At 41.8% G+C, this 25,378-nt stretch overlaps 1 protein-coding gene across 2 annotated transcripts in view; it reads left to right on the top strand.

Moving 5' to 3' along the window:
• The first annotated feature begins 3,810 nt into the window (after positions 1–3,810).
• The window catches only part of LOC126262596 (serine/threonine-protein kinase Nek7-like), a 67,003-nt gene continuing 45,435 nt past the window's right edge, over positions 3,811–25,378 (top strand). For both annotated transcript variants that reach the window (XM_049959337.1, XM_049959338.1), the window contains exon 1: positions 3,811–4,277. In XM_049959337.1, coding sequence (XP_049815294.1) covers positions 4,047–4,277 — 231 coding nt within the window. In that variant the 5' untranslated portion in view covers positions 3,811–4,046. The remainder of the gene's footprint in view (positions 4,278–25,378) is intronic.

Below are 25,378 nucleotides of genomic sequence, written 5' to 3'. Positions count from 1 at the left end.
GTTGTCACGGCACAAACACGAAATCATGTAAGCTTTCAATTGGCACAATTGTTTTATTTCATTTGCAAGTGTGATTACAGTAGTGAAATAATTAGAAATTAGCGTCTGTACATGATAAATTGTTCTGTTCACTTATTTAATTTTTAATTAGTTATTGCCGTGATTTACGAATTTATGCTGCCATGAAGGGGCCCATGTTGCATCAAATATTAACAGAAAACTACTGTGAGTTTCTTTACCCGTTCAGCAAATTTCTGCTTGTGTATCGCACGTCAAGCAACTTAATCGCAATGCACATCCACATTGCCGAGAGCCGACATGTTCACTAAGAACGCAAGAGCTCTTTACTGACGCGTTTCGGACATAAATATTGCGCAATAATATTGCGATTTTCATAGCCTCGCACATTCAAGCAATATACTGACGCATTCTTATTTTCTGGGATGTTCTGGGACTTCCTTATTCAGCGAATATTATAATTTAGGTCGAAAATTCTATGTCTGTAAAAATTGGAGCACTTTCTATTGAGGCAAACATTCAGCTCCACCTATACTTTAGCTTCTGTCGAATAAACATGCTTCTTGTGGTAAGTGTTGACGATTCCGCTCTCACAACTGCCACCTGATCGACATCCAATTAAACCACACTATGCAGTTCATAACTGGGACAATCCGACCAACGCCCATTTGATGGCTTCCTCTGTTGAGCAACAACCATCGACCCGTAATCATAGAAGCGAGGCCTTGCTTAGGGAATACCACAAGCTACAGGCGAACCTGGAGTTACCCATACAAGAAGACATACACTATATGATCAAAAGTACTCGGACACCAGGCTGAAAAGGACTTACAAGTTCGTGGCGCCCTCCATCGGTAATGCTGGAATTCAGTATGGTGTTGGCCCACCCTTAGCCTTGATGACAGCTTCCACTCTCGCAGGCATACGTTCAATCAGGTGCTGGAAGGTTTCTTGGGGAATTGCAGCCCATTCTTCACGGAGTGCTGCACTGAGGAGAGGTATCGATGTCGGTCGGTGCGGCCTGGCACGAAATTGGCGTTCCAAAACATTCCAAAGGTGTTCTATAGGATTCAAGTCAGGACTCTGTGCAGGCCAGACCATTACAGGGATGTTATTGTCGTGTAACCACTCCGCCACAGGCCGTACATTATGAACAGGTGATCGATCGTCTTGAAAGATGCAGTCGCCATCCCCGAATTGCTCTTCAACAGTGGGAAGCAAGAAGGTGCTTAAAACATCAATGTAGGCCTGTGCTCTGATAGTGCCACACAAAACAAAAAGGGGTGCAAGCACCCTCCATGAAAAAAACGACCACATCATAACACCACCGTCTCCGAATTTTACTGTTGGCACTTAACACGCTGGCAGATGACGTTCACTGGACATTCGCCATACCCACATCCTGCCATCGGATCGCCACATTGTGTACCGTGATTCGTCACTCCACACAACGTTTTTCCACTGGTCATTGGTCCAATGTTAACGCTCCGTACACCAAGTGAGGCGTCGTTTGGCATTTACCGGCGTGATGTGTGGCTTATGAGCAGCCGCTCGACCATGAAATCCAAGTTTTCTCACCTCCCGTCTGACTGTCGTAGTACTTACCGTGGATCCTGATGCAGTTTGGAATTCCTGTGTGATGGTCTGGACAGATGTCTGCCTATTACACATTACGACCCTCTTCAGCTGTCGGCGGCCACTGTCAGTCAAGAGACGATGTCGGCCCGTACGCTTTTGTGCTGTACATGTCTCTTCAGGTTTCCACTTCATTATCACATCAGAAATAGTGGATCTAGGAATGTTTAGGAGTGTGGAAATCTCGCATACAGTCGTATGACACAAGTGACACCCAATCTCCTGACGAAGTTCGAAGTCCAAGAGTTCCGCGGAGCGCCCCACTCTGCTCTCACGATTTCTAATGACTGCTGAAGTCGCTGATGTGAAGTACCTTGCAGTAGGTGGCAGCACAATGCACCTAATATGGAAAATTAGGTTTTTGGGGGTGTCCGGATACTTTTGATCACATAGTGTACGTAGCGGTCTACGACGAAATACAAACCCACCGTTATGGCAAACAGAACAGCTAGATGCCAGTAATATCGAGGCGAGAGACCTGTGGGATCAGAATTGTCACCCTGCTGAGAAGGAGCGTAAGTGGTTCCGAGAGCATAACTGTGTTACTGCTCGCACAGAACTCGAAGGGAAACTATGGGTCAAACCGAACAGAGCTCGCAATGGCCATGGTCGACGCGCAGACGCACTTTGCAAATCAAGCATATTAGTGATGTATGCCCCTTGCGCTCCAATCAGCGTAGTTGGAGCGACCTGATGAAAGCTGACAATACAGCTCTTATATGGATTAGGATCTTAGACATTGACATGTAGTTATTTTTATATGTGGTTCCGTCTTTCTGTATTCTTGTTATATTCATATAGTAATGTTAATCCCGTATTTCTACACTGCATGTGAGCCTTATGAATAAATATGGGGCGTAGTTCACACTGGACAAGAACAGAAAAGAAAATGTCAGCTGTCTCGTTGAAGTTAGCATCCCATTAATTCAGAAGTGACAACTGCTTTGGGAGTTGTCTTACTTCTCAATAATACAATGGGGAGAGACAGACGCTAGGAAAAACAGAGTCTCGACGCGCTCCCTCTAACGCTTAGTGTGCTCTCCAGATGTGGAGTGTTAATCAAACTTGCGGTCACAGGCTGTTCGGAATAAGTGTGTTTTGCAAACCTTAAATTTCTTTTAAAATATTGTCGGGTTTCCAGCCTCGTCAAGTGTTTTACTGTCCATGAGCTTTCGGCAGAGATCTCAGCCATTGTCAAGTGGTTAGAAAATGGTTTAAAAATCGGTATTACGCAGGTTGTTAACAGGGTCGGAACTGGAACTTTTTATTGGCTACTTAAAAGTCATCTTACGCTTCCAAAATATTAAAAATACTCCGAACCCCCCATGTCTAGTCCCCGCCCCGGTACAAACTATCATACGGGCGCCCTTGAACTACGATGCATCACAAAAATGCATTAAAATAACAGTGACCATTTTAGACTACCATGAGTATCGTTCATTATACAGACGACAAGAAAGTAGGTCCTATTCCTGTAGAGGGTAGTCACAATATCCCTTACATGGGAATCTTGCCAAGAAATTTTCACAAGGTCATTTACTGTACATGTTAATAGATGGCAAGCGGATATTGTGGATACTTATTTGTTGCCTAAGCTCCTGCCCTTAATTCTTCAAAATTGCGTAGGCCTTTCTTATGACATAAAACGTGAATATCTAAAAATGGTTGTAGTCTCTCGCTCCTCTCCGCCTGTCAACGAACAGAGATGTTGATATAGGGCAGTAATGATAACTATGAACACAGCCACGAATGAAGCTATGAAAATGGACTGTCGTGTCTCTTTGTCATGTGTGCTTTGGTCGATAACCTTCAAGTGCTGATGAATATTAGACGTAAATACTGCGTTGCTAGGTAACAGGACAGCAAAACAACGACCACTATGTACACGTGTGTGAATTCGTCGCGACACAGTCACAGTTAATTCATACGACAAGAAGACGATCAAAATTACAGTACCATGAGTTTTTATACGGTTTTCTGATCTCAGATACAGCTAGTCTAAGCTTTCTCCTTCCGACGGTAAAAAGCAATAACACCGTTACTTAGCAACTGTAAGCGTAAACAATGGCAATGACGCATCGCAACGTCAATGATACCACATTAGCAGCTGTTGAGAGCTACAAGTCGGAATACGACGTTTCTGTGACGAAAAGAAACTGTGTCGCTGATATGATGAAGCGACATCGGCTACCTCATACACTCAATCAAGCAGAATGTTTACGAGAGCGCAAGTCAAAGCTGGAGAGCATAGGTTGTCACCTGTTACTTGTCGAATCTTGCGTCTGCGCAGTCGTTCCGTAGGGCAAGTCGCGTCGCCGCCCCACATTCCAATTGACGGCGCGGAACAGAAAGTACGTTGACGCGAAAAGTGTGCGCATAAGCCCCTTCGCGACATGAGTGACGCGGAAATTCTGGCTCTGACGGCCAACCTAGGGGAGTCGCGTTACGGAAGCTTAAATCAGTTTAACGTTGAGCGACAGATCGGCAAAGGACAATTTAGCGTCGTTTATAGAGCACGTAGCAAAGTGGACGGATCAGTCGTTGCCTTGAAAAAAGTGCAAATCTTCGAGATGATGGACGCAAAGGCTCGCCTTGATTGTATGAAAGAAATCAAACTGTTGCAGGTAAAGGATTTATATATTTTAACGAAACATGAATGCAACTATTTGAAAACACTGATTCTGTCACGGGTAGCAGCAGCACCAGCAGCTTGACCCAACAACATCGTAGCAGTAACCCTAGCACGTATGGACGTATCAAACGATGAAAACTTACACATTCACTGTTTGATTAGTGAGAGTTTCATTCCCCACAGGTTTGTTGTAGCGTTTTGTAGTAAATTATTCACAGTAATAGTGCAATCAGTATGTTAGAAGAGTTATTTACCGCAGCTGTGAGATAGTTCTGGCAGTTACAGTTGGTGGGATTCGTATTGGCTAATTTTGTACAACAATAGCTTCCTCACCATTGACGGCAGCGACACGCCGATGTATCTTGTTGAACATATGGTGTTCAGAAAGATATCGGTGAAACATTATAAAAATCGACTTGTGCATGTTACGTAAATACGAATCGATGATAGTGGTAAATATTTTCATCGCATTTGCTATTTATTTATTTATCGGGTCGCATGATCCGGGAGAATGGTAGCGTCAGTTGAACACACGGAAGCCCTACGTTTGCATTATCAGCACACGTCTCGTAAGTTCTAAAATACCTCCTGGCGTGAAACAAGGGTTTCTTACTCTGGATTATTACTATCGGTTAGCTACTTTCATAGCTCATTCGTTTTACGAGCAGTTAATTTGCCCGAAACAAAAATTTCCGAAAACTTGAAAAGATAGTTCCACTTTCAGTCCGTGTTTTTAATGAGAGGCAAATAAACAAGAAACGTCACGTGCAGCAGCATCCAGAATAATGTAACCAATACTTCATTGAATTACCAGTATATTTTCGCCTCACACTCGTTGAACTTTGGTTGGGTCAATCGAAAGTTTTGGTTCCACCCCCTCACCCTAGATAGTGACATAAACTGTGTTGCGTTGTGAGACTTCATGTTTACTACACTGGCATTTATATATTTACGTGTTCCGTCATTCATTCGTAGACAAACTTACACAATTTCCATTGTATTTGTACATCCCAGTACAAAATTACACAAATTTATCACAATACAGTTAAAACTTAATTAAATCACTCTAAAACATGTAACATACCTTCTACTCTCCCCTTAATCTTACATAAAGTTTCTGGTTTCTTGGACTTGTGTTGGTGGGTGCCACACTGTAGTTGTAACAAAGTCGACACAACAAAAATAGCAGTGTACAGTTTTCCTTTCTACACAATGTTATAAAATCAAATGGGGATGTACATTTGAACTGCTGGGTGTGGGTCTGGAGTTTGGTCCTGGTGATGGAGGGGAGGTGCTAAATCGATGGTTCCTTCATGTCTCAGGAAGTGTCCTAGTGACTGACCCCTTCTTTTATTCAAGTTAAGCTACACATTTCTTTTCCTCCCAGTTCTGTTCAGCACTGCACTGGTTACGCTGCTCACCCATCTAGTTCTTAACTTCAATATGTTTATGGTATCCGTATTAGTAGAATAGCTTAAACAGCAGTATTCCGTTCATTTGATTGTAGTAATATTATTGTATCTTGATGCTGTCTGCTTAGGTATAGCTGGTGAATGCCATAGAACTGGTAATAAATTAGTAATAAGTAAAAAACTGGCAACCAATCTTCAGCATTTTCTGTACTATCACATTTCAGACGCTTCTATATTCTTGTCTGAACTGCTTGTTGTCCACAATTCTCTTCCCTATAAGGCTATAATGAACACAAATATCTTCAGAAAAGAGTTCATAACACTTAAATTTATATTTTATGTTAACAAATTTCTCTTCTTCAGAAATTCTTTCCTTCCTAGTCTGCATATTAGCCTATACCTTCTCTACTTCAACCACCACCAGTTATATTACTACAAAAATAGCAAAACTCATCTACTACTTTTACTGTCTCATTTCCTAATATGATTACCTAAGAATTACCTGATTTAATTCTCTACATCCCATCACCTTTGTTTCGCTTTTGTTGGTGTTAATCATATATCCTCCTTTCAACACATTGACCATTAGGCCTACATTCAGCTACTCTTCTAAGTGACTTGCAAATTACAATGTCGTGGGCAAACATCAAATTTTTATTCCTTCTCCCTGAACTTTACCCCTTTCTACTTATTTTTAGGCACCATGTCACGAATCGGGCGGCCACTCCCGCCGGAGGTTCGAGTCCTCCCTCGGGTTTGGGTGTGTGTGTGTTGTCTTTAGCGTAGGCCCTAAGTAGGTTTAAGTAGTGTGTAAGTCTAGGGACTGATGACCTCAGCAGTTTGGTCCCATAGGAATTCACACACATTTGAACATCTACTTTTTTCCATTTCCTGTACTGCCTGTTCAGCTTAAAAAACAAATAACATCAGGGATAGGTAGCAACCCTGTCTCACTCTCTTCTCAACTACTGCTTTCCTTTCATGCCCTTCAATTGTTATAACTGCCGTCTGGTTTCTGTACATGTTTATATAACCTTTCTCTCCCTGTATTGTATCCCTGCTGCCTTCGACGCTCAAAATGTTTATTCCAGTCAACATAGTCAAAACTTTTCTCTACATCTGTTGTTGTGGTCTTCAGTTCAGAGATTAGTTTGATGCAGATATCCATGCTACTCTATCCTTGCAAGCTTCTTCATCTCTGAGTAACTGCTGCAACCTACATTCTTCTGAATCTGCTTAGTGTACTCGTCTCTTGGTCTCCCTCTACAAGTTTCACCTTCCACACTTCCCTCCAGTACTAAATTGGTGATTCCTTGATGCCTCAGAACGTGTCCTACCAACTGATCCCTTAAAGTCAAGTTGTGCCACAAATTCCTCTTCCCCCCACTTCTATTCAGTACCTCATCATTAGTTAAGTGATCTACCCATCTAATCTTCAACATTCTTCCTTAGTACCACATATTGAAAGTGTCTATTCTTGTCTTGTCTAAACTGTTTATTGTCCATTTTTAACTTCCATACAGGGCTACACTCCATACAAATATTTTCAGGAAAGACTTCCTGGCACTTACATCTGTACTTGACTTTAACAAATTTCTCTTCTTCAGAAATGCTTTCTTTGCCATTGCCAGTCTACATTTTATATCCTCTCTACTTCGACCATCATCAGTTATTTTGCTCCCCAAATAGCAGAACTCATCCACTACGGTTCTTTAAGTGTCTCATTTCCTAATCTGATTCCCTCAGCATCACCTGGTTTAATTCGACTACATTCCATTAGCCTCGTTTTGCTTTTGTTTATGTTCATCTTATATCCTCCTTCCAAGACACTGTCCATTCCATTCAACAGCTCTTACAATGTCGTCGGCAAACCTCAAAGTTTTTATTTGTTCTCCATTGATTTTAATTCCTACTCCAAATTTTTCTTTTGTTTACTTTACTGCTTGCTCAGTATACAGATGGAATAACATTGGAGACAGACTACAACCCTGTCTCACTCCATTCTCAACTACTGCTTCCCTTTCGTGCCCCTCGACTCTTATAACTGCCATCTGGTTTCTGTACAAATTGTAAATAGCCTTTCATTCCCTATATTTGACCCCTGCCACCTTCAGAATTTGAAAGAGGGTATTCCAGTCAACACTGTCAAAAGCTTTCTGTAAGTCTACAAATGTTAGAAACATAGGTTTGCCTTTCCTTAATCTATCTTCTAAGGCAAGTCATAGGGTCAGTATTACCTCACGTGCTTCTGCATTTCTACGGAATCCAAATTGATCTTCCCCAAGGTCAGCTTCTACCAGTTTTTCAGTTCGTCTGTAAAGAATTTGTGTTAGTATTTTGCAGCTGTGATTTATTAAACTGATAGTTCGATAATTTTCCCACCTGTCAACACTTGCTTTCTTTGGGATTGGAATTATTATAATCTTCTTGAAATCTGAGGGTATTTCACCTGTCTCGTACATCTTGCTCACCAGATGGTAGAGTTTTGTCAGGGCTGGCTCTCCCAAGGCTATCAGTAGTTCCAATTGAATGTTGTCTACACCCGGGGCCTTGTTACGATTTAGGTGTTTCAGCGCTATGTCAAATTCTTCAAACAGTATCATATCTCCTATTTCATCTTTGTCTACATCCTCTTCCATTTCCATAATATTGCCCTCTAGTACACTGCCCTTGTATAGACCCTCTATACGCTCCTTCCACCTTTGTTTTCCCCTCTTTGCTTAGGATTGGTTTTCCATCTGAGCTCTTGATATTCGTGCAGGTGGTTCTCTTTCCTCTAAAGGTCTCTTTAATTTTCCTGTAGGCAGTATCTATCTTACCTCTAGTCATATATGCCTCTACATCCTTGCATTTGTCCTCTGGCCTCCCCTGCATCGCCATTTTGCGCTTCCTGTCAATCTGATTTTTGAGATGTTTGTATTCCTTTTCACCTACTTCATTTACTGCATTTTTATGTTTCCTCCATTCATCAGTTAAATTCAATATCTCTTCTGTTATCCAAGGATTTCTACTAGCCCTTGTCTTTTTACCTACTTGTTTCTCTGCTGCCTTCACTATTTCATCTCTCAAAGCTACTCATTCTCCTTCTATATTCCGTTTCCCTGTTCTTGTCAATTGTTCCCTAATGCTCCCTCTGAAACCCTCTAAAACCTCTGGTTCTTTCAGTTTACCTGGGTCCCATCTGCTTAAGTTCCCACCTTTTTGCAATTTCTTCAGTTTTAATCTACTGTTCATAATAAATAAATTGTGGCCTGAGTCCACATCTGCCCCTGGAAATGTCTTACAATTTAAAACCTGGTTCCTAAAACTCTGTGTTACCATTATATATTCTATGTGAAACCTTCCAGTGTCTCCAGGCCTCTTCCACATATACAACCTTCTTTCATGATTCGTAAACCAAGTGTTAGCTATGATTAGGTTATGCTCTGTGCAAAGTTCTAACAGGCAGCTTCCTCTTTCATTCCTTATCCCCAGTCCATATTCACCTACTACTATTCCTTCTCTTCCTTTTCCTGCTATCGAATTCCAGTCCCACATGACTATTAAATTTTCCTCTCCCTGAACTATGTGAATAATTTCTTTTATCACAACATAAATTTATTCAATCTCTTCATCATCTGCAGAGCTAGTTGGCATGTAAACTTGTACTACTGTGGTAGGCAAGGGCTTCATGTCTGTCTTGGCTACACTAATGCATTCACTGTGCTGTTCGTAGTAGCTTATCCACACTTTTTTTCAAATTCATTATTAAACCAACGGCTGCATTGCCCCTATTTGATTTTGTATTTATAACCCTGAATTTACCTGACCAGAAGTCTTATTCCTCCTGCCATCGAACTGCACTAACTTCAACTTTAACCTATCCATTTCCCTTTTTAAATTTTCTAACCTACCTGCCTGATTCAGAGATCTCACATTCCACGATCCGATCCATAGAATGCCTGTTTTGTTTCTCCTGATAACAACATCCTCCCGAGTAGTTCCCACCCAGAGATCCGAATGGGGAACTATTTTACTTCTGAAATACAACCCAAGAGGGCACCATCATTATTTAACCATACAGTAAAGCTGCATGCCGTTGGGAAAAATTAGGGCTATCCTGGCTGTCGGCCATTTGCAGTACCAGCACAGCAAGGCCATTTTGGTTACAAGGCCAGATCAATCATCCAGACTGTTGCCCCTGCAACTACTGAAAAGGCTGCTGCCCCTCTTCAGGAACCACATGTATGTTTGGCCTTTCAACAGAAACCCCACCATTGTGGTTGCACCTATGGTATGGCTATCTGTATCGCTGAGGCATGCAAGCCTCCCCAACAATGGCAAGGTCCATGGCTCACGGCTCTACATCTACAAATTATATAAATGTAGGTTTGCCTTTCCTCAGCGTTTCATAGCACCATTATTGCCTTGCATGTTCCTACATTTCTCCGCAACCCAAACTGATCTTCCCCACAGTTTGCTTCTACCAATTTATCCAGTCTTTTATTTTGAACTAGAATATTAGAGTGATAGTTCAGTATTAATCATACCTGTCAGTGCCTGCTTTCTTTGGGATTGCAATTATTATATTCTTCTTGAAGCCTGAAGGTGTTTCATCTATCTCACACACCGTGCACACCAGGTGGAATAGTTTTGTCATGACTGGCTGTCACAAGAATGACAGTAGTTCTGAAGGAATGTCATCTACTCTTGGGGGCTTGTTTCAGTTGGGTCTTTTAGTGCTTTGTCATATTCTTCTGACAGTATCATATTTCCCATCTCATCTTCATTTACTTCCTCTTCCCTTTCTGTAGTATTTCCTTGAAGGTCATGTCCCTTGTATAGCCCCTCTATATATGCCTTATATCTTTCATCTTTCCCTTCTTTGCTTAATACTGGTTTGCTGTCTGAGCTATTCATGCAACTACTTCTTTTTCTGCAAAGGCTTCTTTAAATCTCTTATAGGCAGTATTTATCTTTCCCCTGGTTCTATATGCCTCTGTAGACTTGCATTTGTCATGTAGGCATGCCTGCATAGCCATTTTGCACTTTGTGTCAATCTAATTTTATTAGATGTCCGTATTCCCTTTCACTTTCATCATTTTCTGCATTTTTATATTTTCTCCTTTCCTCAATTAGGCCCCAAATTCAATATCACCTGTGATTTTCAAGGATTTCTACTGGGCCTTCTTTTACCTATTTGATCATCTGCTCCTTCCCCATCTCCTCTCGCAAAGCTGCCCAGTTATCTGTTATTGTATTCCTTTCCCCTGTTTCAGTCCAACATTGGCTAGTGCTCACTTTGGTTCCTTGAACTTATCCAGGTTCCATCTCCTTAATTTCCCACCTTTTGCAATTTCTTCAGTTTTAGTTTTACAGTTTGCTACCAATAAATTACAGTCAGAGCCCACATTTGTCCCTGGAAATGTTAACAGTTTAAAATCTGATTCCCAAATCTCTGTCTTGCAATCATATATCCAATATGAAATCTTCTTGTCCCCATGTCTCTTCCCCATATACAGTCTTCTTTTGTGATTCTTACACCAAGTGTTGATGATTAAATTATGCTCTGCGAAAAATTCTACCAGGTGGTTTTCTCCTTCATTCTTTTTCCCTGAGTACATATTCTCCTACTATTTTTCCTTCTCTTCCTTTTCCTACTGTTGTATTACAGGACCCCATCACAACTAAACTTTCCTCACACTTAACTACCTGAATAATTTGTTTTATCTCATAATTCATTCTTTCAATCTCATAATCTGTGGAACTTGTTGGCTTATCAACTTGTACTGCTGTGGTAGGTGTTGCCTTTGAGCCAGTCGTGGCTACAATAAAATTTTCACTCTGCTGTTCATAGTAGCTAACCTGCATCCCCATTTTTCATTCATTATATTTAGACCTGCATTACCCCTGTTTGATTTGGTATTTATAACCCTGTACTCATCTAGCCAGAATTCCTGTCCATCCTGTTACTGAACAGCACTAGTTCCCACTGCATCTAACTTCAACCTATTCATTTCCCTTTTTAAATTTTCTAACCTACCTTCCTGATTAAGGGATCTAACATTCTATGCTCCAGCCTGTAGAAATAAAGTTTTTTTAATGATTATATTCCCCAGGGTAGTCCCCAACTGGATTTTACCTCTAGAATATTTTACCCAAGCAGATGCAATCATTACTTAACTGTACAGTAGAGCTGCACGGCCTAAAGAAAATGTGACAGCTGTAGTTTCCCCTTGCTTTCGGCCATTCACAGTACCAGCATAGCAAGACCGTATTAGCTGATGTTGCAAGGCCAGATCAGTCAATCATCCAGACTGTTGCCCCTGCAGCTATGGAAAAGGTTCCTGCCTCTCTTCAGGAACCACATATTTGTCTGGCATCTCCCACAGACATACATCAGTTGTGCTCGCACCTACAGTATAGCTATCTGTATTGTTGAGACATGCAAGCCACCTGACCTTGGCAAGGTCTGTGGTTCATTGGGGAAAGAATAATGATGAAATATATAAAATGTTTCACTGTATAATTTTAAATCTGTACTGTATCTCACTTACGCATAATTTTCAAGAAACTGCAATTAAGGTGATTACATCATTTGAAAAGCACTATGCCAACAACCTGGTAAGTACATACACCAAGCAGTTAATTGAAGAAAGGACTACAACACAATAAACTCTCTAACTTTTGATGTCATAATTTATAATGTATAAAATCAGAATATACAGTACTTATTAATAGTGGCATCACACTCACAGGTGCCATTACCATTTCTCTTGGCAATAAGATTGTGAACAAAGGTCTACAGAGTGTGGCTTTATGAACAGGTAGACAGAAGAACTATGTTAAAGGGTTATTCATCCATACATTTAGGAATGTCCATAATAATAATAATTATTATTATTCTTTACTTTCTCAGACGTTAAGTCTGGTTAAAAATAGAAAGTGACGCGGACCTTGATAAAGCGTCACTTCCTTTTAACTGTATGGTATGTGTTATATTGCATTTAGGAACTTTCGGGTAATTGAACATGTATCAATAATTACTGATTTCTGTAGTTGTAGATATAAGTTTGGATGTAGCTGTATTGCATTGATGTACTGGTGGATATTGTGTGGTATGACTCCTGTAGTTGATAATATATAATTGGTATGATGTCAACTTTATCCTGATGCCACATGTCTTTGACTTCCTCAGCCAGTTGGATGTATTTTTCAATTTTTTCTCCTGTTTTCTTTTGTATATTTGTTGTATTGGGTATGGATATTTTGATTAGTTGTGTTAATTTCTTCTTTTTATTGGTGAGTATGATGTCAGGTTTGTTATGTGGTGTTGTTTTATCTGTTATAATGGTTCTGTTCCATTATAATTTGAATTCATCATTATCCAGTACACTTTGTGGTGCATACTTGTATGTGGGAACGTGTTGTTTTATAAGTTTATGTTGTAAGGCAAGCTGTTGATGTATTATTTTTGCTACATTGTCATGTCTTCTGGGGTATTCTGTATTTGCTAGTATTGTACATCCGCTTGTGATGTGATCTACTGTTTCTATTTGTTGTTTGCAAAGTCTGCATTTATCTGTTGTGGTATTGGGATCTTTAATAATATGCTTGCTGTAATATCTGGTGTTTATTGTTTGATCCTGTATTGCAATCATGAATCCTTCCGTCTCACTGTATATATTGCCTTTTCTTAGCCATGTGTTGGATGCGTCTTGATCGATGTGTGGCTGTGTTAAATGATACGGGTGCTTGCCATGTAGTGTTTTCTTTTTCCAATTTATTTTCTTCGTGTCTGTTGATGTTATGTGATCTAGAGGGTTGTAGAAGTGGTTATGAAATTGCAATGGTGTAGCTGATGTATTTATATGAGTGATTGCTTTGTGTATTTTGCTAGTTTCTGCTCGTTCTAGAAAGAATTTTCTTAAATTGTCTACCTGTCCATAATGTAGGTTTTTTATGTCGATAAATCCCCTTCCTCCTTCCTTTCTGCTTAATGTGAATCTTTCTGTTGCTGAATGTATGTGATGTATTCTATATTTGTGGCATTGTGATCGTGTAAGTGTATTGAGCGCTTCTAGGTCTGTGTTACTCCATTTCACTACTCCAAATGAGTAGGTCAATATTGGTATAGCATAAGTATTTATAGCTTTTGTCTTGTTTCTTGCTGTCAATTTTGTTTTCAGTATTTTTGTTAGTCTTTGTCTATATTTTTCTTTTAGTTCTTCTTTAATATTTGTATTATCTATTCCTATTTTCTGTCTGTATCCTAGATATTTATAGGCATCTGTTTTTTCCATCGCTTCTATGCAGTCGCTGTGATTATCCAATATATAATCTTCTTGTTTAGTGTGTTTTCCCTTGACTATGCTATTTTTCTTACATTTGTCTGTTCCAAAAGCCATATTTATATCATTACTGAATACTTCTGTTATCTTTAGTAATTGATTGAGTTGTTGATTTGTTGCTGCCAGTAGTTTTAGATCAGCCATGTATAGCAAATGTGTGATTTTGTGTGGGTATGTTCCAGTAATATTGTATCCATAATTTGTATTATTTAGCATGTTGGATAGTGGGTTCAGAGCAAGGCAGAACCAGAAAGGACTTAATGAGTCTCCTTGGTGTATTCCACGCTTAATCTGTATTGGCCGTGATGTGATATTATTTGAATTTGTTTGGATATTAAGTGTGGTTTTCCAATTTTTCATTACTATGTTTAGGAACTGTATCAATTTAGGATCTACTTTGTATATTTCCAATATTTGTAGTAACCATGAGTGGGGTACACTATCAAAAGCTTTTTGGTAATCAATATATGCGTAGTGTAGCGACCTTTGTTTAGTTTTAGCTTGATATGTCACCTCGGCATCTATTATCAGTTGCTCTTTACATCCTTGTGCTCCTTTGCAACAGCCTTTTTGTTCTTCATTTATGATTTTGTTCGGTGTTGTATGTGTCATTAATTTCTGTGTAATGACTGAAGTTAATATTTTGTATATTGTTGGTAGGCATGTTATGGGGCGATATTTAGCTGGGTTTGGTGTGTCTGCTTGATCTTTAGGTTTCAGATAAGTTATTCCATGTGTAAGTGTATCAGGGAATGTGTATGGGTCTGCAATGTAACTGTTAAATAATTTATATCTAAAAACAAAGATGATGTGACTTACCGAACGAAAGCGCTGGCAGGTCGATAGACACACAAACAAACACAAACACACACACAAAATTCAAGCTTTCGCAACAAACTGTTGCCTCATCAGGAAAGAGGGAAGGTGAGGGAAAGACGAAAGGATGTGGTTTTTAAGGGAGAGGGTAAGGAGTCATTCCAATCCCGGGAGCGGAAAGACTTACCTTAGGGGGGAAAAAGGACGGGTATACAGTCGCGCACACACACACATATCCATCCACACATATACAGACACAAGCAGACATCTCACAAGCAGACATATTTGGTCTTCAAAAATTTCTTTTGGTTTGTGTTGAATGTTTGGTTTTGTTTCCTTCTATTTTCACTTTTTTTTGTATCTTCTAAGTCGTTTGGCCAATGCTTGTAATTTCTGCTTCTTTTCATCTAATTGCTCTATCGCTTCTTGTTGTGAGATTTTACCTAACCTTTTTCGTTTTTTTTTCTGACATTTCATTTCTTATAAATTGTGTTAGCTGTCTGATGTCTTTTCTCAGTTTTTCTATTCTGATCTGTAGCCTGTGTTGCCATGCTGGTTTTGTGGGTTTCTTCTGTGTGTTGGTTGGTTTTGATCTCTGCCTAGTGTGTATATTTAGTGTAGTGAGTGCTCTTATATAAACCAGTAGCTGTATCTCTTCCATAGTTGTGTTTTCATTTATTTTGTTGTGTATGATTGTGTTGATAGTTTTTATTGTTGTTTCGACTTGTGGGTTATTTGGCGGTCTATGCAAGAATGGTTTAATGTCTGTATTTGTGTCTTTGTATTCTATATATGTCAGCTGAAATTTTTCTTCTATATCTAACACGTGTGTCACTTCGTGTTCTATTTGTGCTTGTTCTGGTGGCTGTCTTAAGATTTCGTTTTCCTCTGATTGTTTAATTGATGCGTGTTGTTCTTTGTTTGTTTGCTCTGGGATGTTTGAGTCCATTACTGTATTTTCTTCTTCTTCTGATTGCACATTATTTTGTTCCAGTATTTGTTGTACTTGTTGTTTGATGTGTTCTAATTCTGACTGGGATATCCTGTTAATTTTTATTATTACACGGATCTGATCAGCTAGACGTTGTTCTGTTAAAAATTTTAATTCTGGGTATCTGATAATAAATGTTGTGTATACTTGTGATCTGTATCCAGTTGTGTTGGTTCCTAGGTTTGTTGCTTGGTAATAACAGAACATGAGGTGTCGATTAACTTCATCTGACCATCTCATCCTCTGTCTTTGTTTTCCTTCTAGGGTGGTTGCAGGAAGCATATCCTGCAAAACACCTCTATTTGGATTTAAATCATTTTCCAGTTGGCTAGCAGTGTCGTTACCATTGTGGGCGGGCATAGGGTTCAAGCGTCATCCCCGACCATGACGGCGCTTGTCCAAGGCTTCTTTAGTTCTGTCCTGAACCAACTAATCACACTAAAAGGGGGGTTAGCCCTATTAGTGGTTTGTTCTTTTCGTCGCCTTTTACGACTGGCAGAACATACCGGAGGCCTATTCTTTTCCCGGGCCTCCACGGGGTCTTTTCCCGGGCCTTATTATTATTATTATTATTATTTCAGTGAGGGTCTTTTCCTATATTGCTTTACTCAACTTCCTGTGGTGTGCATGTTCTGCCTGTGGACTCATGAACTTTGCTAGCAATAGATGCAGTCAGCCTGTGAATGGGCACCTTTCTCTGGCTGAAAACTTTTCTGCAGCCAGTCAGTCTGCAAGCCCATCCACATAAGTCTCTATCTGTAAATTATACAAGTAGGTTCCAACTATTAGAGTTAGTTAGTCCTTTGCAGACAGACTAGGTGGTCAGTGTGAGGGTGACACATTATAATATAAGTAATGATTTGTCAGCAAAGGTCATACTTGATTGGCTTTAGAGCTCTCTGACACAATTTAATGACATTATTCCTATGTTGTTGTTGTGGTCTTCAGTCCTGAGACTGGTTTGATGCAGCTCTCCATGCTACTCTATCCTGTGCAAGCTTCTTCATCTCCCAGTACCTACTGCAACCTACATCCCTCTGAATCTGCTTAGTGTAGTCATCTCTTGGTCTCCCCCTACGATTTTTACCCTCCACACTGCCCTCCAATACTAAATTGGTGATCCCTTGATGCCTCAGAACATGTCCTACCAACCGATCCCTTCTTCTGCTCAAGTTGTGCCACAAACTTCTCTTCTCCCCAATCCTATTCAATACCTCCTCATTAGTTATGTGATCTACCCATCTAATCTTCAGCATTCTTCTGTAGCACCACATTTCGAAAGCTTCTATTCTCTTCTTGTCCAAACTATTTACCGTCCATGTTTCACTTCCATACATGGCTACACTCCATACAAATACTTTCAGAAATGACTTCCTGACTCTTAAATCTATACTCGATGTTAACAAATTTCCTTGCCATTGCCAGTCTACATTTTATATCCTCTCTACTTCGACCATCATCAGTTATTTTGCTCCCCTAATAGCAAAACTCCTTTACTACTTTAAGTGTCTCATTTCCTAATCTAATACCCTCAACATCACCCGACTTAATTCGACTACATTCCATTGTTCTCGTTTTGCTTTTGTTGATGGTCATCTTATATCCTCCCTTCAAGACACCATCCATTCCGTTCAACTGCTCTTCCAAGTCCTTTGCTGTCTCTGACAGAATTACAATTCATCGGCGAACCTCAAAGTTTTTATTTCTTCTCCATGGATTTTAATACCTACTCTGAATTTTTCTTTTGTTTCGTTTACTGCTTGCTCAATATACAGATTGAATAACATCGGGGAGAGGCTACAACCCTGTCTTACTCCCTTCCCAAACTGATCTTCCCCGAGGTCAGCTTCTACTAGTTTTTCCATTCGTCTGTAAAGAATTCGTGTTAGTATTTTTGCAGCTGTGGCTTATTAAACTGATTGTTCAGTAATTTTCACATCTGTCAACACCTGCTTTCTTTGGGATTGGAATTATTAAATTCTTCTTGAAGTCTGAGGGTATTTCGCCTGTTTCATACATCTTGCTCACCAGATGGTAGAGTTTTGTCAGGACTGGCTCTCCCAAGGCCGTCAGTAGTTCCAATGGAATGTTGTCTACTCCGGGGGCCTTGTTTCGACTCAGGTCTTTCATCCTATAAAGAATGCAAAATAATTCACAAAGGTTTTAAAACTAATGTTCCAAACAGAAAAGTCCATGGTATGCTAAACTTCCAACTAATCTGGTATGACCTCCTCAATGGAATTGATAACATGCTTGTGCAGTAGTGCTTGACCCTGGGAAACCTAGTTAGAATCCTGGTGGTGGAAATAATTTTAATTGTCAGTATTTGGCCAGCAAGGGGGGAGAGGTGGTGGCATAAAGTTCCTGATCACTAGACTTTATGCCAATGTCCTGATTTAAATACCAAAGCTCTCCACAGTGTCTCATGAAATAAGAGAGTGTGACTGTTAATGGTGATCTGTCCATCAGATGGGGATGTTAAGCTTAACTGCCACCTTGGTGCTGTTTGCGAGCAGTAGGCAGTGGTCAGCACCAGGTTTCACCCTCTCCCTTCCGTCGTCACCATCATTATCATTATCAAACACAAACACTACATTACACTTAACACACACACACACACACACACACACACACACACACAGTATTGCAAATATTTGTAATGGAGCATGTTGTAAATAAATAAAAAAGAGGCAGTATTGAGAATTCACCAAATAAATGGAAAAGTGGAAAGCTGTATGGAAACTAATAAATAGTGGTGTTAAAGATACAAGAAATAACAAAATTAATCTCTCGCCCCAAGAATTCAGTGATTTTTTTTCATTAAATCAGCTGAAGTAGGAAGTGCTACTATCAAATCCGGTATCAGTTCATCAGAGTTAGATCATAAGGAAATACAAGCAAGTTTTATTTCTTTGAGGTCTCATGTGGTTTCGTACTAAGAATAGAAAAGCAGTTGAAATTGTCATACAGTTTAAATACATAGGATGCAACACACTGAAGAAAACAATAGATTGTATTCAAGACCTGTTCAAATATCATATAAACAACTGTATATTAGAGGGATATTTTCATATGTAGCTTAAATTCTCTAGGATAGTTCCAGTACATAAAAAGGGAGATAATCTGTAAATAATGCCATCATTCATTGGATCTAGTGTGATACTACCAACAAAAAACTGCACCTGCTGGAGTGGGTCTGACTAATTTTTTCTCCTATACTCTCGTGTATAAAATGTCTGCCCAAAATGAATTCTTCCCTATACCTCCATCTTAAAGTTGGTCTTCGCTCATGTGTGTTTCTCGTTTCTACTGCCTCTCCTCTGATTCGTTCACACTGCTTGTATCTCCATCCACCTCTCTTTTTCTTTTATTGCCACCGTCTCTCACTGACCATCAGTATCTCCTATCTCTTTGGCTTGTATTGTTATTATCTTCATCCATCCCTTGTTTTCTGTCACTGCGACTTCCTGTCTCCTACCATCATTGTCTCCTCTCTCTTCCACCATCACTGTCTCTTGGCTACTCTCTTTAAGCACAAAAAAGTGTGAATATGTTTGCGTGCCAAAATTTTTGGTGAGGAAGGCAGAATGAGAATTGAGACAGCTGGTTCCCCACTTCTCTGTCAGAGTCTTTTAAAGAGGATCATATTTACCTTTCTTGTGCTCTGTCAGGAGCACTGTTCCACTGGGGGCCACTTGTATAGAATGAATTCTATAGGTCAGTAAAGTTTTGACATTTCATTTACATACTTCAACATATTTATATATCTTGTCACACAAACACAACAAAAAATTTGTTTAATAGAAGATTAAGACAGTCATTTGCTTTATATTTATTCTGGATACTTTCCTCATCTGTCTCAGTTCACCGAAAATGCACAGCTTGCGATTCATATCTTGAAAGAGTAAAAATGAAATAAGAAATATTTTACTGAATTTTCACTGCTTTCAGTTTTATATAATTTTTGGCAGTCATTTTAAGTTCTTTTCCGGCATGTTAATACCATTTTTAGCCCATTTTCTGTTACTGTGGTACCACTTTGGGCATATTTGTGTAGGCATGAAGTGCCCATTAGACAGATATAGCACATCATAAAGTTTTTTTCATGAAAAAATGCTGCCTAAAGACATAGTTTGATGATCCCAGAATCCTTGCAAGGATGTAAGAAACCTCGCTATGTGTTCATATGTCAGTTAAAACTACATTTATAGTGGTGGCTCTGACTGGGTATTACATTCATATTTTTTATGCTTATGTGTGGTAACTTTGAACCTCTGGATCTTGATAACATACTCATATAATGATATCAAAAAGTTTCAAGATTCCACAAGAAAATGTTCTTAGGAACATTTGGTAAAAATTTTGACAATCTGCTATGAACAGAAGTTATAGAAGGGGCCATCCTTACAGTTGGTACTTTCAGTACCCAAAAACCATAGTTTATCAGGGTTTTCTCAGGAACCAACCATGAACAAGTGGTGCTTTTATAAGCTGCCTAAGGTCCACCCTAGACCACACCTAACGCAAAAGAGCCAACCAATTTACTCAATTTGCCTGGACTGGAGGAAGTGTGTATTGTTTAAATTTTGACACTATGCTGTAGGATAGCTAGACTCTGTCTGTTCTTCTGATAGGTATACAAATGGTCTCTAGGCTACCCAAAACATTTGACCTCTTATCTCTACGATGAATAGTGCCTGAGATATGAATCCCTCCTACATGCACCATCACCCCAGGGGGTCAACAACTCTTTTGTGGATACATGCGTGGCTAGCACGGGGCCCCGAGCTATTGCAGCCTTCTTTCTTTCCAGGGCTGCATTTCCTTCCCCTTCCTCACCTTTCCCCTCCTTGCTCCTTTCTCATCGCCCTCTCCTCTCCCTCTCTTGGTGTCCTTGCTTATGTTGGCCTCGCAATCCTCCTGGTTCTGTTGGTTTTACAATTTGGCTTTGTTGTGTAATCATCTCCTCCTTTTGGCACTCCCTGGTCCCCCTCTGGGGTTTGACCTCCATTACTAAATTTCTCTTCCATAGTGTGAGCCATTTGGGGAAGAGCACCTTACCTAGTGTCTCCGACGTGTGCCCTCCTAGTACATTCCACCTTTTCTTTCACGTCGTTGTCTGGTGCTAGGGTGCATAGCCAGCACGGTAGCCAGCCTGTGTGGTGGGGTCACTATGTACCCTTTTGGTTGAGCCCCCTGAACACACAGGGATCACACTTCTGATACCTGAGCTGTGACCTCCTCATGCAAGCCTTGGAGTGGTTGCTCGTCATCCTGGAGCATCGGAACTCCTGGCAATGGCCGCCGTGCCAGACGGCCCTTGCTGTGGCTGGGTGGCACCTGTGAGGAGAGCCCCTGATCAGAGTGGGTGGTATCAGGGTGGACGCTATGCAAATGAAACGCATACGGGTCCAGAACTCTGGCCGTTCTTCTGCGGCCGTCTCTCTGCATGGAACTGATTCTTCGGGTGCTGCTTCTCTTGCCCCTTCGGCCTTCCCTTCCATGGCTACTCCCTAGGAAGAGGGTCAGGCCTGTTGGCTAGGGGCGAAACGTTTCCCCCGTTATCTGGTTTGCACCATGACTGATGGGGATACTTTCACCAATACCAAACCTTTATTCTTTGTGGAACACATTGAAGACGAGTTTGGTGAAGTGGACTCCCTGAGCAAGTTGTGGTCGGGTTCGTTGCTGATAAAAACTGCTTCAGCTGCCCAGTCTGCGGCCCTTCATGCCTGTACCCATCTTGGCACAATTCCTGTGTCCATTACCCCCCACCAGTCTCTAAATATGGTTCAAGATGTGATATTTCACGGGGATCTCATCCTTCAAACTGATGAGGAACTTCGGGCCAATCTCGCACGGCGGGGTGTTCACTTTGTTCCGCGTGTTCAGAAGGGTCCTAAGGACAATCGCATTGATACTGGTGCCTTTATCCTGGCCTTTGAAGGGGATACCCTCCCTGAGAAGGTAAAGATTATGGTTTATTGATGTGATGTGAAGCCGTACATCCCACCTCCTATGAGGTGTTTTAAGCGCTTGCGTTTTGGACACGTGTCTTCCCACTGTTCACAGGCCCCTCTCTGTGGTGACTGTGGACGTCCACTCCATGAGGGGAGTCCCTGTGTTCCCCCTCCTGTGTGTGTTAAGTGTCAGGGCAATCATTCTCCACATTCACCAGATTGCCCAGTATATAAGAAGGAAAAGAAGATACAGGAGTATAAGTCACTCGATCGTTTAACATACACAGAGGCCCGTAAGAAGTATACATGTCTTCACCCTGTGTCCATGAAATCTAGTTACGCTTTGGTTACATCTTCACCCCTTCCTCCCCCTTCCTTACCCCAGTCCCGGACCCCTCACCTCCACCCCTCCCTGCGGCTCCCACACCTTCTCCTCTGGGCGCTGCTCCCACTCCCCAGCTGGAGAAGTGTCCCACATCTTCGGCGTCTGCTAGTCAAGGGCGCTCCTTCCGGGATACCCCTTCCTGGCACCTTCCAGGCCAAAGGTCTCCTGCCATGCGACGACCACGAGAACCATGGTCTATTGGCCCCCAGGTCGCCCGATCTCTTTCTGTTCCCGATCTTGCTGCAGCTGGCTCTTTTATGCTGCTTAGCCCTCCTCGATCTCAAACAGAAAAGAAGAAGAAACATAAGTCCCCAGACAAGGAGCCTCTGGTGTCACTAGAGGTCCCATCCCCAGCTTCACAACCATATTCTGACCTGTTGTTCATGGATGTCGCCCCCTCCTTGCCGGTGACGGGTGGTGACCCGACAGCATGACTGGCTTTAGCCTGTTCAACCCCCATTTGAATCATCGTTCTGTGGTTTTCCAATGGAATTGTAATGGATATTACCGTCACCTGCTGGAGTTGAAATCCCTTATTTCGTCTTACTCTACAGCTTGTGTGGTTCTACAGGAATCTCATTTTACTGATGATCACTCACCGACCCTCTGTGGGTTCCGTGTTTTCTGTCGAAATCGGGTCGGCCCCCTGCAGGCTTCTGGTGTCGTTTGTACGTTGGTCCGTACGGACGTTGCTAGCATGTGGATTCCTCTTCAAACTACATTGGAAGCGGTTGCTGTTAGAGTCCACCTGGACTCTGAGGTCATGGTTTGCAGTCTTTATCTCCCTCCCGACAGGAATCTTATACCTGCTGCCTTAACTGCCCTTCTCTAGCAACTTTCTCCTCCCTTCCTCCTCCTTGGGGATTTTAATGCTCATCATCCCTTGTGGGGCAGTGCCTTTCCATCTAGACAAGGTCTTCTCATAGACCAGTTTATTGCAGACCACGACTTGTGCCTTCTTAATGATGGCTCCCCTACTCATTTCAGTGCCGGTCATGGTACCTTTTCTGCCATTGATCTTTCTCTTTCTTCTCCCTCTCTCCTCCCTTCATTACACTGGTCGCCACACCTTTGTGATAGTGACCATTTCCCGTTGATTCTCTCTCTCCCTTCCCGCTCCCTGATGGACAGGTTACCTCGTTGGTCTTTCCAACGCGCCGATTGGCCTCTATACACTGCACTGGTCATGTTTTCTCCCTCTTTGTTGGGTTGTATTGACGATGTCCTACGTGACGTGTCTGACACGATTGTTCATGCTGCTAGCCTTGCTGTCCCATGCTCATCTGGACCATTTCGTCGCCGGCAAGTCCCGTGGTGGAGTATGGCCATTCCCATTGCCATCTGTGATCGCTGTCGAGCTTTGCAACACTTTAAGAGGCACCCTTCCGTAGCCAGCCTTACTAACTTTAAACGCCTTCGCGCTAAAGCCCGTTATTTAATCAAACAGAGCAAGTGGATATGTTGGGAACAATTTGTTTCTTCCTTCGGTTCTACTGTCCCTCTGTCACGGGTATGGGCTAACTTCGCTCTCTCCAAGGTTGCCATCGGCAGTCCACCCTCCCAGGCCTTCACGTCCCAGATGGCCTTTGTACGGACCCGTTTGCTCTTGCGGAACATCTTGCGACCCATTTTGCAGTGGCATCAGCATCAGCCTCCTATCCCGCTGCTTTCCTTCACCAGAAACAGCGGGCCGAAGCTTCCACCTTATGTTTTACCCCTTGTGAGTCAGAATCTTACAATGAACCTTTTACTGAATGGGAATTTCTTTCTGCTCTATCTTCTTATCATGATACGGCCCCTGGCCCAGACTCCATTCATAACCAACTGCTTCAACATCTCAATGCTCCACAACGGCAACATCATCTTCGGGTATTTAACCGTATCTGGCTCCAGGGTGACTTCCCTTCTCAGTGGAGGGATAGCATCGTGGTTCATGTCCTTAAGCCTGGTAAGAACCCCCTATCTGTTGACAGCTATCGGCCAATTAGTCTGACCAATGTTGTTTGTAAGTTACTTCAACAGATGGTAGCCCATCGGCTCAATTGGGTCCTCGAATCTCGGGATCTATTGTTCCCTTACCAGTGTGGCTTCCGAGAGGGATGGTCTCCAATCGATCATTTACTTCGCTTGGAATCTGCAGTTCGGCAGGCTTTTTCCTAGGGCCGCCATTTGGTTACAGTATTTTTTGACCTTCGCAAGGCCTATGACATGGCCTGGCGCCATCACATCTTACTTACCCTTCATCAGTGGGGTCTTCAGGGCCCACTCCCGATTTTTATCCACCAGTTCCTGTTCCATCGGTCATTCAGGGTTCGGGTTGGTATTGTTTTTAGTTCATCTGCTGCCACCTACATGTGGGGTGTTTACTGCGGAATTGATGGCCATTTCCCAGGCCCTTATCTTTATTAAACAGTCCCAACACAACCGCATTTTGTTATGTACGGACTCAATGAGTGGCCTTCTGGCTATAGACCGGTGTTTTTCGTGCCATACCTTGGTCTCTGCCATCCATGACCATCTCACTGATATTCACCGTGGTGCTTGTTCCATTGACATCCTTTGGGTCCCTGGCCATGTGGGTATCCCGGGTAATGAGCTCGCTGATCGTTTGGCTGGGGGAGCAGTCACTTACCCCCCGTTTTCTGTAACCCCTCCTGCAGCGGATTTACGGCTTCACATCAAATCCCACTTCGCACAGTCATGGGCCAATTCTTGGGAGGCTACTCCCCTGTCTAATAAACTTTGTGTGATTAAGGTGACACCAGGCCCGTGGCGTTCTTCCTTTCGCCTCTCCCGAAAGGACTCGATCACACTGTGTCGTCTCCACATTGGCCATACCAGGCTGACCCATGGTTTTCTTTTGCGTGATGAGCCACCCCCACTTTGTGGTTGTGGAGCCTTCCAGTCAGTAGCCCACATTTTGGTTGAATGCCCCCTTCTTTTGGCTCTGCGTGCTAAGTACAGGCTCTACCGCACTTTACCTTTGATGTTGGCTGACAATTCCTGGATGGTCTCTCTGGTTCTCGGTTTCCTCCGGGAAAGTGGTTTTTATTCTCAGTTTTAAGGTTTTTAATCTCTCTCTGGTGTTGGGGCAGGTCGCTGAGACCTCATTTTGTTTTTACCATTGACAACATGACTGCCCTTTTACATTTTTAGTCTTTTCCCTTTTATTGTTCTGACTTTCCTGAGATGTCACACT

Source organism: Schistocerca nitens, chromosome 6, assembly GCF_023898315.1.
Source record: "Schistocerca nitens isolate TAMUIC-IGC-003100 chromosome 6, iqSchNite1.1, whole genome shotgun sequence".
NCBI classification, from domain to species: Eukaryota; Metazoa; Arthropoda; class Insecta; order Orthoptera; family Acrididae; genus Schistocerca; species Schistocerca nitens.
This window is presented reverse-complemented; position numbering and strand designations above follow the sequence as displayed.